This window comes from Mus pahari, chromosome 9 (genome assembly GCF_900095145.1).
Source record: "Mus pahari chromosome 9, PAHARI_EIJ_v1.1, whole genome shotgun sequence".
Classification (NCBI taxonomy): domain Eukaryota; kingdom Metazoa; phylum Chordata; class Mammalia; order Rodentia; family Muridae; genus Mus; species Mus pahari.
The window spans coordinates 90,431,417-90,455,199 of record NC_034598.1 but is presented as its reverse complement, the minus strand read 5'-3'; the positions used below and the strand labels follow the sequence as shown (position 1 = coordinate 90,455,199).

General features: G+C 43.1%; 1 protein-coding gene across 1 annotated transcript in view; it reads left to right on the top strand.

Moving 5' to 3' along the window:
* The window catches only part of Polr3b (RNA polymerase III subunit B), a 104,876-nt gene that overhangs the window by 10,087 nt on the left and 71,006 nt on the right, over positions 1-23,783 (top strand). The window contains exons 6-11 of the mRNA XM_029542033.1: positions 409-509; positions 2,933-3,024; positions 6,202-6,319; positions 7,874-7,982; positions 14,980-15,102; positions 21,243-21,362. Of these exons, the coding sequence (XP_029397893.1) occupies positions 409-509; positions 2,933-3,024; positions 6,202-6,319; positions 7,874-7,982; positions 14,980-15,102; positions 21,243-21,362 (663 nt within the window). The remainder of the gene's footprint in view (positions 1-408; positions 510-2,932; positions 3,025-6,201; positions 6,320-7,873; positions 7,983-14,979; positions 15,103-21,242; positions 21,363-23,783) is intronic.

The window sequence follows — 23,783 nt, the reverse complement described above, 5'->3', positions numbered from 1 at the left end:
AAGATGTCTTAACCTAACTTCTAGTAGAAGTCACAGGTGGGATTTAACATGAAGAATTACATGCTTAATTTGAGAGAAATTCTCTTTTGAAGCTATAAACCACCACATGACTGTCAATGTGATATGTTGAAGTCACTGGGGAGTTTGCATGTGGTTTCCTGTATCTTCCTGTGGATCCTTGGTCCCACACCTTCCTGTAAAAGCTGGGTCTAGCAATGTATAAAGGATGAAGATAGCCTTTAGCTTGTTTCCATGCCAAGCACACACATGTTCTAAACACAGCTGTCACTCCCCATGCCCTGAGGCAGGGTGTCAGCAGCTCAGTGGGGAAAGTTGAGTTTGCTATGCACTGTACTCCTAGTGGGATTGCTGAAGAGCAGAGGGTCGCTCACTGTGATTCTGTTCCAGTGCCGTCTGAGGGACATGACATACTCCGCCCCAATCACAGTGGACATTGAGTATACCCGAGGTAGCCAGAGGATAATCCGCAACGCCTTACCAATTGGCAGGTGAGAAACAAGGTTGTTCTTGGAGCCACACTGCCTGGAGACCAGCCCCATGATGTGACCTTAAGCCAATTAATAGGTCCTCTTTGCCTCACTCCCTCCTCTGAAGGGTGTGGGAAATGGTACCTAGCTTATAGAATTGCTTTGGATCCTTAGGTAAGGGCCAGACAGAGCTGTGGTTTACAGTAATTGCAGAGCGTTCTCTAAAGCTGAGGAAATGCTTCCCTTTCTTCTGACACCAGCAATGAGTGCTTAGTAGGTCAGTTTGGAGTTCATTGAATTCTGCACTGGACTTCTTGATGGATCCTGTACATAGTTTTCCTAGATGTTTATCTATATAGCAACAGTTTTGGAAGAAGTTACTATCTCTTAGAACAAGTTTGAAAATACTGCATAGCATCAGCTAGTAACTTTGGAACCTGGTTTTCTAATTAAGGACAGATGTTGAGTCTTCTGTAGAAATAGCTATGAATTTAAAATGTTTTTAGTTTTGAGGTAGATCATGTGTACGTAGATTTTCTTTTTAATTTGTTGGAGAATGTAGCTTATTTACATGTATTACACATACACACACACACACACACACACACACATGTGCATAGAATCTTAGGGTTTCATTACTGTGGAGAGACAGCATGACCAAGGCTTCCCCCCCCACCCCCAAGACAGGGTTTCTCTGTGTAGCCCTGGCTGTCCTGGAACTCACTTTGTAGACCAGGCTGGCCTGAACTCAGCAATCCGCCTGCCTCTGTCTCCTGAGTGCTGGGAATAAAGGTGTGTGCCACCACACCCGCTTCCAAGGCAACTCTTATAAAGGACAACATTTAATTGGAGCTGGCTTACTGGTGCTGAGGTTCATTCCATTATCATCACGGTGGGAAGCATGGCATTGTCCAGGCAGACGTGGTGCTGGAAAGGAGCTGAGAGTTCTGCATCTCAGTCAGAAGGCAGCCAGGAGAAGATGGCATCCATAGGCAGCTAAGAGGAGGGTCTCAAAACTCACCCCAACCTCCAGTGACATGCTTCCTCCAACTAGTCCACACCCTCTCCAGCAAGGCCACACCTCCTAATAGTGCCACTCCCTGGGCCAAGCATATTCAAATCACCACATATGTATTTACATATATTTCTGTCAGTTTATTCTACACATGAAATCTTTCCAACTTTATATTTTTATTTTCCTCCTTCATTCCTTTTAAATGGAACTTTTTTCTTCTCTCTTCTACCTGCTCTGAAAGGCATGTATTTCATTTCTGGTTGCGTTCCTTTAGAATTAAACTGCATTGATTAACAAAGTTTGAGTATATCTTTATTCTCCTAGCAAGAATAAGATCTTAGAAAGCCTTGACAGGTCAGATCTGTCCTTGACCTTTTAAAATTTTGTCAGCCTCAGTTCTTCTTGCCTTTTGTTGTTGTTGTTACCCATAAATTCAAAATCATTGTTGTTTTATAAAGTTAACATTTATACTTATAGTTAAAAGTTTATATTTACATTTCTGTACATTTGTTTCTGTGGGTCTTTCGCCTGTATTATATCTGTGTTCTACATGTGTGCTTGGTTTCAAAGAAGGGCCAAAGCCAGCATCAGATCCCTAGAATGGAGGTAGAGATGGCTGTGAGCTGCTATGTGGGTGCTGGGCACTGAAGATGAGTCCTTTGGAAGAACAGCCAGTGCTCTTAACTACAAGTCATCAGTCCAGTCCCTTGTTTGGGTTTTCTTTGTGCCACATACATCTTTTCATGTCAGACTTTGATTTGGGATTTATTTTCCATCTTCTGAAGATGAAAAGTTTCTTCCCTAGCTGACCTCCACGTGGTACTCAACAGAGTGCACACGTGCAGGCTGTCCTCTTGATCCACAGTGCTATCTGTCTACACTGTTTCCCTTCTGGTACCCTGCCTTGGCTCTTGTTTCAAGCCTTCTCTGCAGCTGTGCTGTTGATCTTGACCATCATCTGTTTACTTTATCATCTGATGGTCAAGATCAACAGCACAGCTGCAGAGAAGTCCTCTGTGTATTCTGTATGGACAGCACTGTGAAGGCTTCAGACATGTTTAAGATCCACAGCCTTTCCCCCTTGAGTAAGTTATCTAGGAGTCTGAATAGGTGTGTCTCAGATTGTTCTTGCATTGCTCTTCCTAGAACACTCTTCTTTACAGAGTTCACCTCATAGTCTCCCTGAAGCCACATTCTTTGGTACCGTCTCCCGTTCAGTTACCCTCTTCCTAGCTGTGCCATCGTCGCTGTCCAGCACAGCTGTCATCTGTGCCAGAAGATTTGTCTGGGAATATCTTGGTTTTCCCTTGACTCTCTCGTGGAATGCCTCTTCTGAATGGTTACACGGAGTTGCAGGCCCCTCTGCCATGGTTCGCTGCAGGTTCTCTGTCAGTCCGTGCCTGACTTTCTTTTGTTTTACTTTAAACAGAATGCCCATCATGCTCCGAAGCTCAAACTGTGTTCTGACGGGGAAAACGCCGGCAGAGTTTGCCAAACTGAACGAGTGTCCACTAGACCCAGGTATGTGGGGGACTCGGGTGTCACCCCCATCCCCACCCCCACCCCAACCCCTGCCTTGCTCTATTCTTTTCCTAGTGCTCTGCTGTAGACTTCCTGCCTTTTGATGACTTGTTGGAGAAACTGTATTCATAAAACTGGAAATTTCATGTCAGCTTTATTCTGGATCTCTAAACATATGCTGATTCTTCTTTTGTTTGCTTAGAGGTGTTAGCAGTTTGGCTTCTGGCTTCCTGGCGTGGCCTGTTCTTTCCTTTCACCTCTGTGCAGTAGTTTCTTTTGAGATACTTGATATTTGAGATGCTCCCAAAGTTGCTGTGTAAACTGTTCTGAAAAGACCCCAGTAGCTCACGACAGCCTGTGTTAAATGAAGAAGAGGGAGAGAAATGATAACTTTTTTGCTATTGTTCAAGCTCTCAAAATTTATATTTTTATCCTTATTTCTAGAGTATTTTTGGTAAACCTTCAAACAGTACAACACAGTCTCCTAATGCCTTTACCTGTGATTTAAATTGATTTACAGTTGCTTTAGTTGAATTCCTTGCATCAAGGAAGATTTTGGTGATGGTGGTGTTTTTGTTTTATTTTTGCTTATTTGGTGTTTTTCAGGAGATAGGGACTCATGTAGCACTGGCTGGCTTCAAACATTATACAGTCCAGGCTGGCCTTGATCACCTACCTGATCCTCTTGCCTCTACCTCCTGGTGCCCAGCTCACAGGCATGCGCTACCCCACTTGGTTGCATTAGGAAAAGTTTAGTAAGAACCTGACTTTCTAGACTCTAACCAAGTTTTTCATAAGTTAAATATATTACCTTGGTTTTACTTTTATTTACAAATAGAACAAAATCTCACTCTATCCTATTTTCAAATTATGTGGAAAAAATGTAATAATGGTGTGTGACTTTTATTCAGTATAAAACATTAGTTTGGAAACTCAGTTATCTGCTATTGTTCCAGATTTGTTAGAAAAGTTGGAGCAAGTATTAATCTCCATTGATGATCCCAGGTTATTCTTGTACTTAAGAAATGGACAGATACTTCTGTTTAATATATGTCTTTTTCTGTCAGTCTGGTGTACATGTGGATAGCACAGACTGTTTTTCTGTTTCCATGATCAAAAGCCACTTGGAGCGGGAAGGGTTTATTTAGCTTCTACTTCCAGGTCCCCATCTATTGTTGAGGGCAGCCAAGGCGGGAGTTAGAGCAGAGACTGTGAAGGAATGGTGCTTTTTTCTTCTTCCCAGGCTGTGTTCCTCAACCTTTCTCATATAGGCCAGGCCCACCTGCCTAAGGAAGGCACTGCCCACGTGTGCTGGGCCTTCCCGCATCAATTAGCAACCAAGAAAATGCCCCTAGACATGCTGCAGGAAAATCGCATGAAGCCTGCTCCTCAGTTGAGGTTCCCTCTTCCCGGTGTGTACACTTGATCCTCTTGTCAGTTTGACATACAAACATATCACGGTTACATACAGACATATCACAGTTACATACAGACATATCACGGTTACATACAGACATATCATGGTTACATACAGACATATCACGGTTACATACAGACATATTACGGTTACATACAAACATATCACGGTTACATACAAACATATTACGCTTAAACCACAATTTTTCCTTTCTGGATTGTCCCATATCTCAAATTAATATCATAATGATAAAATATAGTGCAATCTTAAAAGTTCCACAGTCTTCAAAATCACAGTGCTTTAAAGGTGCAAGATCTCTTTAGAAATACCAACTCTCTTAATGTGTGGGCTTCTGGAAAGCCCCAAACAAGTCATGTGCTTTCTTCTTCCAAGGAGGAACAGGGCACAGTTGTCATCAGATCAAAGCAAAATCAAAATCCAACAGTGTACAAAGTTCAGTATCTGACATCTGAGATGTGATCTTCTGGTTCCAGAAGGCTTGGACAACTCCATTTCTCTGGTTCTGTCATAGCAGCTCACATAACTTGTCACCTAGGCACAGACCAGCTTCACCGTACACCTGCCCCCATCCTTGGCATATGTCCCATGATACTGGTATCTCCGGTATCTTGGAGTCTGCACTTGAGCTGAGGCTTCACCTTCACCAATAGCCTCCCCTCCGGGGACTGGAACACTTCCACATACTTCCAAGCCCCAGTCCTGCTGCCAAATCAGTACCGCATAGAAGACTTAAAATTAACAAATTCCCTTCTGGACCACAGCTTCTGTGTGCTTACCCTGAGGAAATACTTCCCAGATTTCTTATCAGTGATGCTGGTCTCTCATTAATCTCAACTGTTTCTTAGTCCTGCTAACCGACCTCCCTTGTCCCAGTAAAACACAGGTTTCACTTCCACAGATTCTTCCTGGAAAATACAACACAAACATAGAGTTTTGCTTCCCTCTGTATCTTTACAAGCCAGGCCCCATTGTCAGTGTTTTCAGTATTCTTACCTTCCAGGCTTCCACAGAACGACCCATTAATCTTTGAGCACTCAATCTAGAACCCAGAGTTCCAAATACTGTTGTCTTCCTTAAACCAACACGGCCGATTCCACCACAGAGACACCCCACTTCTGGCTCTGGTTTCTCTCCTAGTTGGTTTTTCTGTTGCTGGGATAAACACCAGGGCCAAAAGCACCCTGAAGAGAAAGGATTTAGTTAGCTTACTCTTCAAGTCACAATCCCTCAGTGAGGGGCGTTAGTTAGAACTGAAGCAGGAACCGTGAGGGATCACTGCTGTCTGGCTTGCTCTCAGTATTATGTTCATCTCTCTTGTTTATGGCTCAGGCCCATAGGTCTAGAGAACAGTGGGCTAAGCCCTCCTAACATCATTTAGCAATCAAGGTAATGCCCTAGGTATGCCCAGCAGGCCAGTATTCATCAGTTGAGGGTCCTTCTTCCCAGTGTGTAAACTTGACAACAGAACTATCCAGGGCAATAGACCAGTCGTATTCTCTCTGACTTAAAAAGGTGTATCAGCCTCAGTTCTTTTTGTAAAACTGTGTCTGATACTGTCATCAGCTCATAGAGCAATGTCAGCAGCCCCCCATCAGATTCATGATTGTTGGTGCCCGCAGTGATGAGCCTAGGCACAGGGCCAATCTGTACTGGTACTCTGGACCTCAGGAGCTCCTTGCCCTCATCTACTTCATTGGGTACGGAAGGGGTGGTGAGCTTTTCTTGTTTCCCTTGGGCAGGTGGCTACTTCATTGTTAAAGGAGTGGAAAAAGTCATTCTTATCCAAGAGCAGCTGTCCAAGAACAGGATCATTGTGGAGGCCGACAGGAAAGGGGCCGTTGGAGCTTCAGTCACCAGGTATGGGAAACAGATGGGGTTTTTCCAAATACTCATTATTTTAGCATAGTGGGTGGTTGCCATCTCATGTGAAGGTGGTGGTATTTCTCTCCATAGCAGGCAGTGTGTGTACAATTGGTTTTAAGATTTCAGCAAGGAAAATATGAGACAGCATTTGGAAGGGCACTAGTTAATTTAAGTTGTGCTCTTTATTGATTTATAGCAGTAAAGAAACTTCAAGGAAAAAGACAAACAAAGCACTTTCCAGAGTTTTCATGCTCCTTTTCAGGTTTTTGTAAGCAAGGACTGTTTCATGTATAACATTGAGCGAGCTGTACCGTGGACTTGCTGGTGTACTGTGTTAGCTGCCCAGCCTGGCTTTTTTCCAGTGCGCCGATGATCTAAGCAGCAGCAGCCTACAGGGCTCTCATAACTTCTGTTCTCATGTGATTTGAAACCTGAGGGCTGTGAGGACGAGAAATTATAGCATAGGTGGGAAATTATATAGCATGCGGTAGTTGATCCTGTGGTGGCCTGTGATGAACCTGTTAGCACAGAGTTCTGCAGGCCTCTTTCTAGTGAAGAGGCAGTCAGCAGTGATGCCTTTATCAAAGAAGTAGTAGAAACCAGTCATTTTCTTTGGTACATCATAGTTTTGTTTGTTTGTTTGTTCTGATTTTTCAGGACAGGGTCTCACTATGTAACAGCCTTGACTGTCCTGGAACTTGCTTTTAGACCAGGCTGACCTCAGACTCACAGATCTGTCTGCCTCTGAGACTCTGGAGTAGGTAGTCACGTAACTTCTTAAGTCTAGATTTCATCATCCATGATTTAGAGGGGCCCTCAGTAGGTGTTGTCACTCCTGTGTGCCACATGGCAACAGTGGAGTGGGCAGTTAATATCTGTCACTGTTGTGGTTGAGCTATTGGAGTGCTTTCTTGTCTGTTAGGAATCTCAGAACAGAGACGCCTATAGAACGAGCTGAATTAGGGTAACTTTACCTTTCATTCTGTGCCAGTACTGCAGTTGACTTTTCTGGATTACTGATTTTAAAACTTTCTTCTTAGAAAGTGGTCTGGGCCATTTGGAGATTTTTCTTTTCAAAAAGAAAACTCAGTCATGAAAATAAGTAATCATGAATCTAAGTAATTCAGGTGTAATAAATGTGAGATATGTTACAAGCCGGGCAGAGGCACATGACTGTAATCCTAGCTCGAGCATTTAGGAGGCAGGAGGAGGAGCAGGAGTTCAAGATCATCCTATATAGCAAGTTCAAGACCTGCCAGCAAACCAGGCACACAAGGGAAAAGGAAGGGAAATTAGGTCAAAGGATGAAAGCTTCTCATCCATCCACAAAATCCCCACCATAATCTTGAAGATGATGAGAAATAGTTGTAATGCTTTTAAGTGTTCACGGAAGGAAGGCAGGAAGGAAGGGAGAAAGGAGTGTATCTTTAGAGCTAATGAATTAGAGACAGTTAGATTTGCTGAGCAGCTGTGCCTGACTAGATAACTAGCATTGCTGCTGGAGTTCCTGGGGAGGGTACAGCTCAACTTGTGTCTGTTTACTTACAGCTCCACCCATGAGAAGAAAAGTCGAACCAACATGGCTGTGAAGCAAGGGCGATTCTATCTGAGGCATAACACCCTGTCTGAAGATATACCCATTGTCATCATATTTAAGGTAAAGCTGCAGCTCTCTTCCTGAAAACTACACAGAATTCCTCTGCTTTGTTTTCCATAGTAATCAAAATGTTTATCATATTTTATTTATTTTTTGTGCATGCATGTAAGTGTTGACATGTATATATGTGTGAATGTGCACAGTGTGTGTGTGGAGGCCACAGGGCAATCTGTAGAAGTCAGTTCTCTCCTTCCACCACGTGGATTCCAGATGAACTCAGCTCATCAGGCCTGACAGTGGCACCTTTACCAGCTGTCTCACCAGACCTAGTCTTTTTTCATACAGAGTTAGCATTGTGGTAGGCAGTGATGAGTAAGCCTTTGTCTGCCCTCTTCCTAACCAGACAGTGCTACCAGACACCACCCTGTTACTGTCTCCCATGAGTCTTTCGGGACCTAGTTTGCATATTCATGAATAGAAATAGATCTGTTTTGTTGATGTGTGCAGTGCACATTATTTTACACTTAGCTCTTTTTTGGTTTTGTTCCTCAGATCTTGGATATGTGTGATAGTTGTACATGCAAACTTGACCCTGACAAAAGCAAAAGAAGGGAGAAAGGGTTTATTTTGGTTCACAGTTAATCATGGCAGGAAAATTAAAATGACAGAAGCCTGAAGCAGCTGGTCACATTGCATCCGTGGTCAGGGAACAGAGAAGGATTGATGTGTTTGCTCAGTTCACTTCCTCCTTTTCATGAAGTCTGGGACCAGGGAATGATACCACCTAGAGTGGCTGTGTCTTCCCACCTCAGTAATCTAATCAAGACGGTCCCCACAGCATGTCCAGAAGCATGTCCCTGGGTAGCTTCTAAGTCTCATCAGGTGGTGTCCTGGGACTAGCCATCACACAGACTGTGCATGGGCATGGTAGCCCTTGATACTATAAAATGTATGTGATATGTCACACGAGAGCAGGGACATTTGTAGTCTCTATCCAGGAAATTCTAGATCTGTTCATTTTTATAGACTTCTACATTCAGTTGTCTCTACATTGGTATCTTTACTATACAACTGGATGTTTAAACGTTTGTTTGAAGTGTTGGCTTAGAACCTGAAAAGCAATTTCCTGTAGAAATGCTGAATTGATAGTCTGCTCAGAGAGCTCCTATGGTCTACTTACCATGTTGTGAGGTATAGATGTATATAATGTGGAGCTTGATGACTAGCTGGGCTAATAAAGAGCCCAGATGGTCTCAGGAGGCTCAGCACAGCATGCCAAATGATCCTAGAGACTAGCACTGCTCAGTGGCCACCCTTCAGGGTCACTTTAGGACTCAGCATTCTTGTGCCACGGTTGCTTTATAGTAGAAACCCCTTCTACCAGCAGGCGGAAATCTCCCGCAGTGGCAGTAAGCTGGTTAAAATGGAAAATGGTGTGGAGTAACAAGAGACTGAGCCTCTACTAAAGGAAGATGTTCCCAGAGAGCATGGGAGTCAGGGAGTCCGACTTCAAGTCTGTTTGTAGTTGCCGTGGGCTCTGCCCTTGTCATTCTCAGGTATTGACTGGATGCTGACTAGACAGGTTCTTTAACTGGAGAAATAACATCTGTATTTGAGATGCCGTCATGAAGGTGATTCTGTGGAATACTTTTTATGTTTAGCTCTATATGCTTCTGAGTTTTAGAAAGGATAGAGTCATTAATTTTCTTTACCAGATGACAGTGATAGTCAGAGGACCAATTCATCAGTAGTTCAGAGGGTCTCACACACGTCTGTACTCTTCCTTTCTTTGAAGTTTGGATGTTCAAGCACAGAAGGAATTGTGTATGTGTGTGTGTGTGTGTGTGTGTGTGTGTGTGTGTGTGTGTATTATAATATAACAAGTCTGTGTGATGGCTTTTCTTAGAGGAATCCTACAGCTCCCAAAGTGTCTCATGTACATACACAATGATGGAGAAACGTTATTTGGTCTCATGTACATACACAATGATGGAGAAACGTTATTTGCCAGCTTGGAATTACATCTTCAGCAGAGGGCAGTATGTCTCCATGTATCCATGGGACTTTTGTTTTTCCCTAAGTTTTGAATGTGAATAGCATTTCTGTTTTTAGACTAGGAGTGTTAATTAACCAGAAAGCGTATGATCTTTTTATCATGTGTAATGAGATGCATGCATGAATTACAAATCTGGAAAGCTTTTAACATTCCTCTTTTTTTAATCTTCGTGACCAAAGTTTAATAAAACAATTTCTCCTGTTACAGATATGTTTGATATTTATGTTGAAGCATAAACAGATGTAGCTAACTTAAATTCTATCTAAAAAAAAAAAAAAGGCTATGAGTTAACAATCTGTCGTTTTTTATAATATAGCCAGTTGAAAAATGAAGAGAAGCCCTGAAGGGTAAAACTTGTTTTTGTATTGTGCAGATCTTTTTTCTTATGACTTGTAACTTACATAACAACTTATTTGTGTTTTACTCTGTCAGCACCCTCATCGTTAGTGATTTTTATGTGTGTAATTTATTTTTCAGTTTCCTAGAATAGGATTTTAGGTGTAGTTTTCTTTTCTTTCTTTTTTTTTTTTTTCAACTCAGTTGTTTTCAGTCTTACACACATGCTGAGACTTTGAAATGTGGTCAGTATCAGTGTGCTTTCCAGAAATGTGTTTATTATTGATACGACAAGTAGTGTCTAACTTTTTTTTTTTAAGATTTATTTATTATATTTAAGTACACTGTAGCTGTCTTCAGACACTCCAGAAGAGGGTGCCAAATCTATTTACGGATAGTTGTGAGCCACCATGTGGTTGCTAGGAATTGAACTCAGGACCTTCAGTGCTCTTAACCACTGAGCCATCTCTCCAGCCCCAGTGTCTAACGTTTAAGATAAGCATTTAACCCCCTTTTCTTTTGGTCGCATACTCTGGTCCACTGCTGAAACCTTGTGTCTTACCATCTCTCACATTTCTACCTGGGTGACAGTGCAGGGTCCTGGAGAGTTTACAGACACACAGAGTTAGCCTAAATCTGTCTCTACACTTAGTAGCTGTGTGATCTTGGGCAGAATTCTCTGCCTCTCTGAGTCCTGAATAACTCATCTTTCAAGAGAAAATTCTCCTCTGAAGCACAAACGAGATCACGTGTTCCCAGGACAGAAGGCCTTTCTCTTTGCTCAGCCTTCCTTACCCACTTTTGTCAGAATCTGAGGAAAATAAAGTGGGGCTCTAGAAGAAGCACATCATTTCTCCTTGTGTGTGGTGTGGCCCTAACCCAGGCATTGACATTCATTAGGACACGGTGATTGTTGCTTGTAACCAACAGTTGGCTAAAAGCAGCCAAAGTGGCAGGGTTTCCCGATGCCATGGTGAGTCTGAGTCTGACAGCTTGGGCTTGTGAGGCCTGGAGCACCACTGAGGTTCTCCTGCTTGTGAATCTTCTCCCTTCCCATTTATGTCACGAGCTTTCAGCACTGGCACTTTGGTGGCATCTGTAGCCCAAAAGGATCTTGGGAGCTGGGCTTTGTTTCTGGGACACCAACTTCTATGGGTGTTTTTATCTTTTAAAGAGAAACAACTGCAGAGTTAAAGGAGTCATCGCTGTTCCCTTATCTACCAGGACTGCTGCTAGCAATAAATAATTTCAGCTACTTTACAGAAAACCAGAGCTTTCTCCACCTTGGTTGTATTTGGAAGTTGCCTTCATCAGAATCCTTATACAATGTATTTCAGCATCTCTCCATGGGTTCAAGTCATTCTCTCGTGCTCACTAGTGTTTTCTTTTTCCTACCTTTAAAAGTTATACTTCATCTACGTTTGAGGACAGTTTCATGCCACTTTCTAAAGAGTGCCTCTCCTGGGTTTTGTTCGGGGTTTACTGACCATGTGACCATTGGTGACTTTTAGACAAACATCATCTCGGCCATTTTTTTCCCAAGGTTATTATTGTATAACATTTTCTCTGGCTTATTAGTGGAATGATGAGGTTTCAGGAGTACAAAGATCTCCACGTAATGCTACTTTTCAGGTACCTAAATTATGTCTGCAAAGCAAAATGGGTGGGCATTTTGTTTGTTTCCATGGCGACACCGTCATCTGTTTGTAGCCATGACTGCTGAAGGCTAAACAGTACTGCCGTTGATTCAGTCTTTTTGCTGGAGCTCCTTTGATGATACTTGCTGAGTTACGGCCCCGAGTTTCCGTGACTTGATAGGACGAGCTCAGGCTTTTGCTGGAAAGCTTCGGCAGTGCGCATGCTTTCTGCGTATGGTGTCGTTCACCATTGCTTGGCATGGTTTCTTTCCCAGATTAGGCATTCTTGGAGGGCCCAAGTATTCTGATTAGATTTATTTTAAACCATTCCAAAGTGATAAACAATTTAAAAACTACTACTTACATTCCACACCAGGACACCTTAAGTGGCCAACTAAATGATGATTGAGATAGGATTTGTTCTTATTAAATTTGTTCCTGTTAAACACCAAAGTAGGCAAGCAAGTTTGTAGTCTCTTTGTATTTAGAGACTACTGATGTAAAAAGTTCTAAGATAAGCCCAGTGGCCTTATTTAATGGTTCAGATGTTAGCATGCCTAGTTTTTGTTCCTTTGTTTAAAAAGTTAAAACTGGTCAGTTTTTGAGCTGCTAACCGTTTAATCATAAAAGGCTGCTTTAATGAATTTGTATGTTTTTAACATAACGACATTTATCATTAGCAGCTAGTTGAATAAATGCTTATCACGTTAGGGACAGCAGGACTAATAAAAATTAATAAAAGTGGGATCTGAGTCTTGAGAATTTATTTGTAAAGGAAAAGTGTGAAGCCACTTGTAGGAGTGCATGCCTATAATCCTATCACTCAGGAAGCTGAGGCAGGGGGATTAAGAGTCCAAGACTAGTTTGTCTCAAATAAAATCATATGTTCAACTAGGGGATTTAATTGCTACCGCTTTTACGTTCGCTCTCTGAGCTATGTCTGAGTTACCACCGTGTTGTGTGGCTTTCCCTGGAGAGACATGGGCAAGCATGGACAACCCTCAGATGGGTAACATCTGACCAACGAGACGGTTCCATCTTAGTTTAACTTGCTGAACCAGCGAGTTTCTTAGGGCTCCTTACAGAAGCATGCCTGACTCAAGGCAGCTGCATAGCCACAAGAGCTGTTCCAGTCTAGGTGACAGCTCACAAGAGTCGTGTTCTTGAAGCTCCCTGTTCAGCCTGCAGGCATTTTCAGCAAAGGGTCTGCTCCCCCCAACAGTTCAGAATTATGTAACTCTGGAGAAGGACCTCCTGAGTTTTTACATTTTGTTTTGCTTTTTTTTCGAGACAAAGTCTTACTGTTTAGCCCTGGCTCATCTAGAACTCACTGTGTAGATCAGGCCAGCCTGGAACTCAAGAGATCCACCTGCCTCTGCCACTTGAGTTCTGGGATTAGAGGCGTGTGCCACCACACACCTGGCTAAGTCCTAACATTTTCTGAGTCTTGTAAGCTTCATCAGCTTCCTGAGTCCCTAAAGTTTCTTCAATTTCCTGAGTTTTGTCAACCTCTCTCTCTTTGTTTTAGGAGGGGATATGCCAACTCAGAAATAACTACAAAGCAAATCCTTGTTTCGTTGGTCAGCAATGTGGGGGTTTCTTGGCTGGGTGGTTCTGGCACACTGTCTTTCTGCTATCAGTCTGTCTGTCTAACTGTTGTCCTGTTGCTGAGTTAGAGCAGGACAGTGACCACAGCCAACATGGGAAGAAGGGTTTTTTATTTTGTTTTTTGTTTTGTTTTGTTTTTTCCTAACCTCTGAACCTTCTCACATTCTTCATGTGTACCCTCATGATTTGGCAGCAGGAACAAGCAGGAACTACAGAGCCTGTAAAACCTGGCCCCCGAAGCCTGAGTCACATCTTCCCACAGAGGGGAGTCACCAAATGAGCTCTGAGCAGAGGAGTTGGTGCGAGGTGCCGTGGGGACGTTTTCAAACACAAGAGGGACATATCAGCTTAGTTAGTATCATCCCCCAAGTCTTCAGAATTGTCAAGGTTAAATGTGTGATCATGGAACTTTGAGCTGGAAGAGTGCCACTGTTGCTGCCTCTGTACATGACAGTGTTAGAGTTGGCACAGTCTCAGGGAGACTAAGGAGTCACAACTTCCAGATAGATGGCCGCCCTCTGAGTGGTTTATAGGACAGTGCCCTTGGAGGTCAGCATTGGACCCGGGGACTCAGCTTTCTTCTCTTTTGTGTGGAAGAGAACTGAGAAGTAAAGCCTGACTGGACAGTCATTCTCCTGTTCCATCTCTCAAAGCCAAAGGAAGACATTTTGATGCAAACGTGACTTTCCCCTGACTTCTAAGAAACAAGTCATTACAGAATCCATAGAGGTTAGTGGGCTTAACTGTGTCTCCACGTGGCAGCATTCCAGACACGTGTCTGAAGAAGTCACTGGGCCTAGGACCTCTTGGGACCTACAGAGGCATGCAGCCACTGCCACCTAGGAACACTTAAGAGGGTTCCTTAGGCCGGCTACGTATGTCCTAGGTTTTAAATATCTCTTTTAAAGTTTGCATAGTATATGGTGTCTCTAGAATATGGAACTAAGACATCCTTTAGGAAAATGCTTTTTGTGTGACTATGAATGACTTGATGTTTTCAGAAAGAGATGATCTAGCAAAACTAGTCAGGGTCACACTCAGGTTCAGCAGTGTTCTTTTCTGATCCACTACCTTTGGGGGTCTTGCTTTTATTGCTCTTGCCACTGCCCAGGCCTCTCCACTCAACTTCCCGGCCTCATTTCTTCATGGTGAAACTCTTAGAATATTTCAAAAAATTGAGAGGGCTGTACACGTGCAGAAAAATGTTTGAGGATGTTTGTCTTCCTCTTCCAAATGGCATTGTCTGTTTCAGGTTCTCGTGCAGCCTGGGCCGTGGCTGCCGATGCCAGATGGCACCGTTTCTGAGGGAAGAGCTGGCTTTTGCTTAGAAGTAATACCCACAGACAATGACAGATTAGCATAAGCAAATGTCAGCGAGGGGACACAAAGCCAACACTGCCATCTTTTCTTCCCTTCCTAGGCCATGGGTGTTGAGAGCGACCAGGAAATCGTGCAGATGATTGGAACAGAGGAGCACGTGATGGCCGCATTTGGGCCCAGCTTGGAGGAATGCCAGAAAGCTCAGATCTTCACCCAGATGCAGGTGTGTCCTTTCTTGATGTCCTTTGCAGTGGCTTGAGACAACTGCAGCGCTGTTCATCTCAGTAGGCCACCACTGCAGAGGCGTTGGAGGTGTGGAGTTGGGAAGGCTGCCGAGGAGAAGGACAACACAGACATTCTTTTGACTCTGTAAACTGGAGGAATGAGTTGGTCTGCACACTGCACATCGTCAGCCTACGCAGGCAGGGGGCTTCTTGTGTGCTTCAGTAACAAGCAATATTTCCCCTGTTCGTTCCAGGGAATGGTATGCTTTTAAAACTCCGGCAGTGCTAATCTAGATTTGCCTGTTCCATTTTTTCTTTACTATCTTTTTGATGGTGCTGTTGGGGCATGTTGCCATGATTAAATACCATGTCCCAAAGCACCAGAAGGAAGATTTCATTTTGGTTGGAGTTCCAGAGAGGTAGAGTCTGACGGTGAAGGCCTGGAGCAGGAAGCAGGAGCAGGAAGCTGGCTGATCACATTTGTGTCCACACAGAGGAAGTGGCAAGAGAGCAGGAATTCGGACAAGGCCACTGTCAACATCCTCCCCTTCCTCCCAGTGACATACTTCCTCTAACGTAGCTGGACTTCTTGAGGGGTCCATAACCACCAACTGGGAACCAAGTGTTCAGATATGTGAGGGGAGACATTTCTCATGTAATACCACAGGGACCAAAGCCAGGACTTTGTACCTGCTAAGCAGGCACTCTGCCAATGAGCTGTGTCCTCAGCTCTTAATATCCATTTCATTCCCAACTTCCAATTGTATCTCTTCAGCCTCTATCCTATTTTCTGAATTCCTAATTGCTGTAAGATCGAGAAAGCTTCGAGAATAGTTCTTCTATCACCTCAGGGTCTTCACTGACCTCAGATATGCCTGGTGAGACCCTTGGGATCTAAGGTCAAGACTCTAAGATGATGTTTGGGAAATCCATTTTTATAGACACACTTTAAAACATTATACTTCTTAAAAACATTATACTTTTCTCATGTGTGGGAGTCCCAGCACTTGGGCTTTTTTAATAATGTGTTGGCTTACACTAAGTCCACGGTCCATGTGACAATCCTGTGCACTCAGAGAGCCAGGGACATGCCCCTGTAGAGCTACAGTACGTGGTTTGAATGTATCCATAAGCACATTGTCTAGCATGTGAGATACAGGAAAATACAAATTCTGGGGGTTTTTTCTTTTGACCCCACAGGATGAATATGTGTATGTTTTGAAGTCAAGTCAGTCTTGATGGGTTTTAGATTAAGTCACACTCTTAGGAAGCTTAATATCATACTTAAGAGTGCATAATTCCAAAGGACAGCTCACTATAGACTGTTCTTTGATATTATTCTTTCTCTATAGTTAGTGGATAATTGACTCAAATAATTGGCAAGCAACATCAGGAAGTATTGTTTGGCTTAGAGGTACTACTTTTGGCCTTTTTTGTAGGTGAAATATTTGATAGGCAGGAATCTTCAATAAAAAGTTTAGAAAAAAAAAAAAGTTAGTGAATCATGCCCATATCTAAGAATATGGACAGGAAATAGTAAGAAATGTACAGGAGGTAGAAACTGAACACCAGTCATTTGAACAGGAACAGCTCTGGGAGATACGCTGCTCCGGCTGCAACACAAGAGTGTCCTGATGGCAGAGGGCTCTGCTGAGCTGTTACACAGTTTAGCCGTGTTGGTCAGATAGCCCTCAGCATTGCAGAACTGAAGCAAGGGCTACACAGTGTGTTCGAAACTCACATTCACATTCATCAATAGACACTGACATAAACTTTCCAGCCAGCTCCATTAGATTGGTTCAGAGAAAAGATGGAAGGAAGATAGAATTAGTTAACATAAGAAGAACAAATGTTTTGTTTCCTTGAACAGAAAGTGTGAATTTGCAAGTATTTATAGTCTGTGTGCCAGGTTAATAACCAGATGGTAAGTACACTGAACATATAGTATCAGGAATGAGGACAAAGCAAGTGCACGTCATTGTAGAGTGGTGGTGTGTGACAGAACTTCTCCTGAGAGACATAACACACATGTCTGTTCAGCCCAGATAAGGATCTCACAGCAGGCCAAAGGATGGACAGCAGGCCAAAGTCAAACTTGGTGAACCAGTGAATTTTATTGGAAGAGAATGGATAAGAGGGTTGCTTACAGGAGCAGAAATGACTCAAAGACAGCTGCCTCACCAAAACCCACCCCATCGTCATCCGTGAATCTCACAAAAGCTGGGAAGCTAGGAATTTCATTGCACAGCTTGCAGGAAGCTCAACAGGTTGGAGAGTGTCTCTTTTAGGCAGCTCAGCTGGTTTCTGCTTTTTCCAGACAGCTGGTTTTTAGAGTCTTCTTTGCAGCTCTGCTTACCTAAGAGGTGAACTCTCATCTTGAATTGCTCACTCTGGCAGAGAGGGGTGTAGTGCATCTGGTCAGTTTTAGGGACTTCCTGAAACTATCTTGAGTCATTTATCTTCCTGCTCTTGGAGCCTCCCTGCAGAATGGAATGTTTCCATCTTGGAGAAAACTGCTATACTATAATTAGCCTTTTGAAGATGTGGTGCTTCTGTGGATTGCTTAAAATGAAGGGTGTGTTGTTTTTATGCCTGTTTTTAGCCTGCGCCATTTTGTCTGTTCTGAAGCCTTAGCTCTGTGATGCTTATGTTTTTCATCATTGTCCAGGAATCTGGTGTATAGAAAAGGCTCTCTTTGCTTTTGAGGGAATGTTGCTAGGGATAATACTTTGGCCTACCTGAGAATGTTGGCCCTTCCTGCAGCCCTCACTGTGAGAAAGTGACATGGTTGGATACCCAGGAAAGAGATGGTGCGTAAACTGCATCAGGCCGGGAGTGGTGGCACACACCTTTAATCCCAGCACTTGGGAGGCAGAGGCAGGCGGATCTCTGAGTTCAAGGCTAGCTTGGTTTACAGAGTGAGTTCCAGGACAGCCTGGGCTACACAGAGAAACCCTGTCTTGAAAAACCAGAAAAAAAGCTACATCAGAAGGGATTCCCCTCTCCTTTGTGTCTCTCTCGTTTTCGCCTCAAAAAAGTGAGTACTTGTGTGCCCTTACCCAAGGGGAAAAGTTTTGTGGACATGTCTGTCGAGAGAGCACCATGCTGCCTCTGTACCAGTCTTGCTTCCATCAGTGTTTTGTTGTTGCTTTCTAAGAAGTCACCAGGAAGTGCTTCCCACCAGATCGGTCTCTATCTAGGCATGGAACTGTAATTGTAACTGTAACTTTACAAAGTGTACAGTACCTCCATTACCATCCCATGAGTCTCTTCTGTGTTCCCCTCCACCCTCTGACCCCCACCTCCACCCTCTGACCCCTCCTGGCATTACCTTATCTTGTCGTTCCAGAACGTTATGTAGAGTCAGGTTGTATACGGGTGTCTGGCAGTTGCTGAGCATACTGTGTGAAACTCTCCCAAGGGTTGTTGGTTGTGGTTTGCTGGCCTTTTCATGTTGTCTACCCATGGACTTTGTCCCTTTACTGCTTAATCATATCCCCTCAGATGATGGTAGCAGACTTCCCCTTTCTGTGTTGATACTCATTTGGATCTTTTTTGCTTTAGCTTTTATGGACAATGCTACTGTACTGGCTAGTTTTGTGTCAACTTGACACAGGCTGGAGTTATCACAGAGAAAGGAGCTTCAGATGGGGAAGTGCCTTCATGAGATCACAGTTGTGGGGCATTTTCTCAATTAGTGATCAAGTGGGGGGAAGGACCCCTTGTGGGTGGTGCCATCCCTGGGCTGGTAGTCTTGGGTTCTATAAGAAAGCAAGCTGAGCAAGACAGGGGAAGCAAGCCAGTAAAGAACATCACTCCATGGCCTCTGCATCAGCTCCTACTTCCTGACCTACTTGAGTTCCAGTCCTGACTTCCTTGGTGNTGAACAGCAGTATGGAAGTGTAAGCCGAATAAACCCTCTCCTCCCCAACTTGCTTCTTGGTCATGACGTTTTGTCCAGGAATAGAAGCCCTGACTAAGACAGCTACTATTAGCAAATCTTTGTATAGATAAATTTTCATTTCTTTTGTGTAAATACTTAGGAGTAGAATTACTGGGCCTGAGAACAGTATGTGAAGTTAAAACTACCAAACTTTTCCAATCTTCAGACGACCATACCATTTTGTAGTAATGGCCGCAGTGTTCAAGTCTGCTTGCTTCTTGCTCTCATAGTGTTTGGTGTTGTGGCTTTTTAATTTTAGATGTTCTAGCAGGGGTGCACAATTGCCTTATTGCAGCCTTAATCATTTCTCTCATGGCAAACTATTAGAACACTTTTTCATGTGTGAATCGGTCCTGGATCCTGTCTGAGATTCATTTGTTCACTACCTTCATTAAGCTGTTGCTCTTTTTATTAATGAATTTCAGGGACCTTTAAAAATGAAGTCTGAGCCAGGCAGTGGCGGAGGTATTCTGGAGGCAGAGGCAGATGGATCTCTGTGAGATTAAAGCCAGCCTGGGCTACAGAAGGAGTTCCAGGACAGCCAGGGCAGTTACACAGAGAAACCCCATCTCCAAAACCCAAAAAAGACTAAAACAGCAGCCGCAGCAGCAGCAGCAACAACAACAACGGTCTGGCTAGACATCGTGTGTCCAGCTTCTACACTGTGAACACTCACTGTTTCACTCACCCACTTATTGCTTTTCTGCTCTTTTTCTTTCTGTGTTGTTTAACTTAGAAAAAAAAACAAACAAATTATCAAAAACCTCTGTTTGTCTTTACAATTATTACTCTATATCCCATTTAAGGATATACTTGCCTACTCTACATTAGGATATTTGTCTGTGTCTTTCCAGAAACCATATAGTCTTAGTTTCCGTGTTAGGTCTAAGATCTTTTTTTGTTGTATTTCATTTTTGTTTTTCAAGACTCGATAGCCCAGGCTGTTTTGGCACTCACTCTGCAGACCAGGCTGGCCGCACATGCAGAGATCTGCTTGTCGAAAGTCTCACCTCAGATCATTACTTCCTTTCAGTGTGAACTGGAGGCCAGGCTCCTTGTCCGCGTTTGGTACCCGGCTGTGTCCCCCCACCTGTTTTTGAAAGGACAGTTTCTTGTTTTGTGACTTGTGTCACGAGTCAGTTAACCACTCAATATAAGTTCTTTTTGGACTTATGATTTGCTTCAGTTTTTTTGATCTCTTTGCCATCATTACACCATTTTCATCACTGAGGGTTTTATTTTTATTTTTTTAATTATTTATTTATGTATTTATTTATTTATCATATGTAAGTACACCGTAGCTGTCTTCAGACACTCCAGAAGAGGGCATCAGATTTCATTATGGGTGGTTGTAAGCCACCATGTGGTTGCTGGGATTTGAACTCAGGACCTTTGGAAGAGCAGTCGGCCATCTCGCCAGCCTGGTTTTGTTTATTTTTATTTTTATTTTTTTTATTTTCTATTTTTTGAGACAAGGTTTCTGTATAGCCCAGGCTGGCCTTAAACTCACAGAGATCCACCTGCCTCTGCCTCCCAAGGGTTGAGATGAAAAGACTGATATCAGTACCCAGCTACTGTAGGCTTATAGTTGAAATCTGGGTTGTTTCACCTATCCAAGCCCTTTTCATAGCTATGCAGATTATAGAGCCTAGGACTTTAGAATCACCTAGTTTCGGACTTTTTAAAACCTGCTAGGAATAAAATGATCTATTATGAATTTATTGAGAAAGACTTTAAACTGTAAGTCACGTTTAAACATTATTAAGCCATCTAGTTTATGACAGTGTCTTAATCCTGGATTTATTTAGGTTTTGTTTTCTTTGTAACTCTTATTATAGCAGTCTTCACGTGGTTTGGTTTCTTTATGGGAAACTCTGCATCCTGCATTGACATTCTGAGTGAAGAGTTGATGGCTGCCTAGACACATACACACAAACACATGTGGTTTCTTAATTCCTTACAAACAATTATGTATCAATTTTATAGGAACAAGTCAATTTAGAAATCAGAAGGAAACTGTGCATCACGTAGGCAGTGGGTGCTATTATTTTGTTATTGATTCATGATGTCGAATCTTTGTTCCCAATGTAATCTGTGTAACTGGGGTCCTCGCTTTTTTTTTTGCTTGTAACAGCAGGTCAGCACTAATAAGTGATCTCCAGTAATTTAATTCAAGCATTACTTTGCTTTTTATAGGCATTGAAGTATATAGGGAATAAAGTAAGAAGACAAAGAATGTGGGGAGGTGGACCAAAGAAAACCAAAATAGAAGAAGCAAGAGAACTCCTGGCTTCTACCATTCTGACCCACGTACCAGTGAGTATTGACAGCTATGAGTGGAGCTTGTGAGACTCCTTAATTCCTTCTAAAGACTCCTGAGTAATGGTTTATGCTGCTTGGAGTGTATTCTAAAGAGAACTGGACTGGACTGTCCCATTGGAACTTAACCCCCATCAGCAGCAGGTTGCAGTCAGTATTGCTGCATCCCTTTTTAAGATGCTCATTGGCTGAGATCATTCCCAGCACCTGGAATTCCAGAGTTTCCATTGTCCAGCTTCCATCCCCTACGAGGAGGTTTATCCAGGTTAGCTGGATGCTTTGCTTTGTTACCTGACTGGTGAGTGTACAGAGAGAAGGCTGGCATCTGTCTGCTGGCTGTGAAGTAGGTCCTGTTTATATCCTGTTAACCCATCAACCGTGTGGCATGTGGTGCATTGCCAGGCGCAGCCTTTCCCGAATAGAATGTGTGTGCTCCTTTTGCTCAGTCAGAGCTACCCACTGTTCCGTCATGGATGAGCTAATTCAGAGTTTCGGGCTTCAGGGAATTGGTGGAAGTGGACTGGCCTGTGGTGGCAGTCAGGTTCTGTTTTCTAACCTTAGAACACTTGGAGCAAACAGTCCATGCATCTACACTGCTCCGGGGCTTCTGGTTATTTGTCTGTGATCTAATTCAGAGAATTAGAAAGTTGCTGTTGAAGCCATATCTGAACTGAATTTTATGATCTTTTGGATGATTTAAAATTCAAAACAACAAAAGTGGGTAGTGGGAATGGGCAGTAAGAGCTTTGGAGCTGAGATATGGTTGTTCAGATCCTGGTTTTGAACTCTTGGTTTTCCTTGCACTAATTTGAATTTCTCTGAACTTAAGTTTCTTCATTAGTAAAATGAAGTAAGACTACTTCCTCCCAAGTCTCTTGTGATTATTCAGGGATGCAGGCTATGCAGAGAGCTCTTGTTTGCCAGCCCTCCAAGATCGTGCAGGAGCCTGGCTTACCTTAACACTGTAATGCAGAACAGGCCTCCTTGACATTGCTGGCTGTGTAGACCTTTGCTAAATTTGGCTCATAAAGCACAACTCCTTTGCTCTTTCATAAAGACTGAAGTACTGTTTCTAAATGTGGGCCATACATCTTTCATTAAAGAGTAGATGAATTAGGAAAAGACTTTAACAGTTTTCAAATATTTTAAGACAGGTTTTTGTTTTTTAAACCAAGTTAAAACTTTGGAAGCAATACAGGAGCGTAAGGTATTACCAAGGTAAAGCAATATTTGTTGTTCCTCAAGACCCAGGCTCAAGAGTACTCCTGGACAACTGCCTGGGACCAGCTAGCAATAGTGACTCTGCCCAGACCCAAGAGCTACCAGAGTGAACCTCAGGCTGGCCATAGATATTTTCATAAGTCCCAGATGCCTGTGACACATACACAGATTTGAAAGCCTTCACCAGGTAGAGCAGTGAGATCCAAAAGGTCCCAGGGTTCTGTTGACATTGGTTGCAGCACACCATGCTCATTTTAGAGCTTGCTCACTTCAGGTCATTTGTGTTCCCGCCCCCCAAGCATTGTCTCAACTGCTTTTGGTCGTCCACAAGTCATGTCAACCATTAGAGTTGAGCGATCCCATTTCCCATGTGATTCTTTATGACATTAGCCCTGTGCTCAGAAGGAATTTCAGTTCAGGTCTAGCATTGGGTTTCTAGCACATAGTAGTTAAAAGGGGAGGTGGGTAAAATGAGTTGCACAGCATAGCAGGAATGGTTGCTATAAATATTTATGTTTACTTTTGCCTCTCAGTCCACTGGTATTTATGTATGTGAAAGGGGAGTGTGAACTGGGCTTTGCTGAAGATTAAAAATGTGATTAATAAAATCTTTATTTTTCTCATTGATAAGCAAGACAACCATTATCAGTTATTAAACAGCCAGAAGAGTTAGATGATCAATGCAACACCCAACATTAATATCAGGAAAACAAAATGCAGCAAAGTTTTGTAAATACTGAGAATATAAATTATTTATTATCACTGCATAACAAAGAGCTTCAAACCTCAGTGGCCGAGTATGACTATTGGATCATTGGTCTATGTTCACTAGACTTCATCCAAAGAGAGAGGGATTTTTGTCGTAGGCCTGTCATGAAGTTGCAGATGGTAGCAGAGAGTGGAGTCATGTGATAGTTTCCTGAGCTTGGTGTCCACCCCACCTCCTCACTCATAGCAGAATGCATTGCTTTTCCACAGTGTCCTGGGCTTGCCCTCTGAAGACTCATGGCTCGTGACAGGTAGTGAAAGCACAGTGGACTTGAGGGTCAGTCTAGACCTGGGGTGGCATCATTTCTACTATACCTCAGTCAGACTCACCACAGGCCAGTCCACAGAGGGCAGTGGCCGGCTTCAGCAGTGGGCAGTGGCCGACAGTCCGCAGAGGGCAGTGGCTGGCAGTCTGCAGTGGGCAGTGGC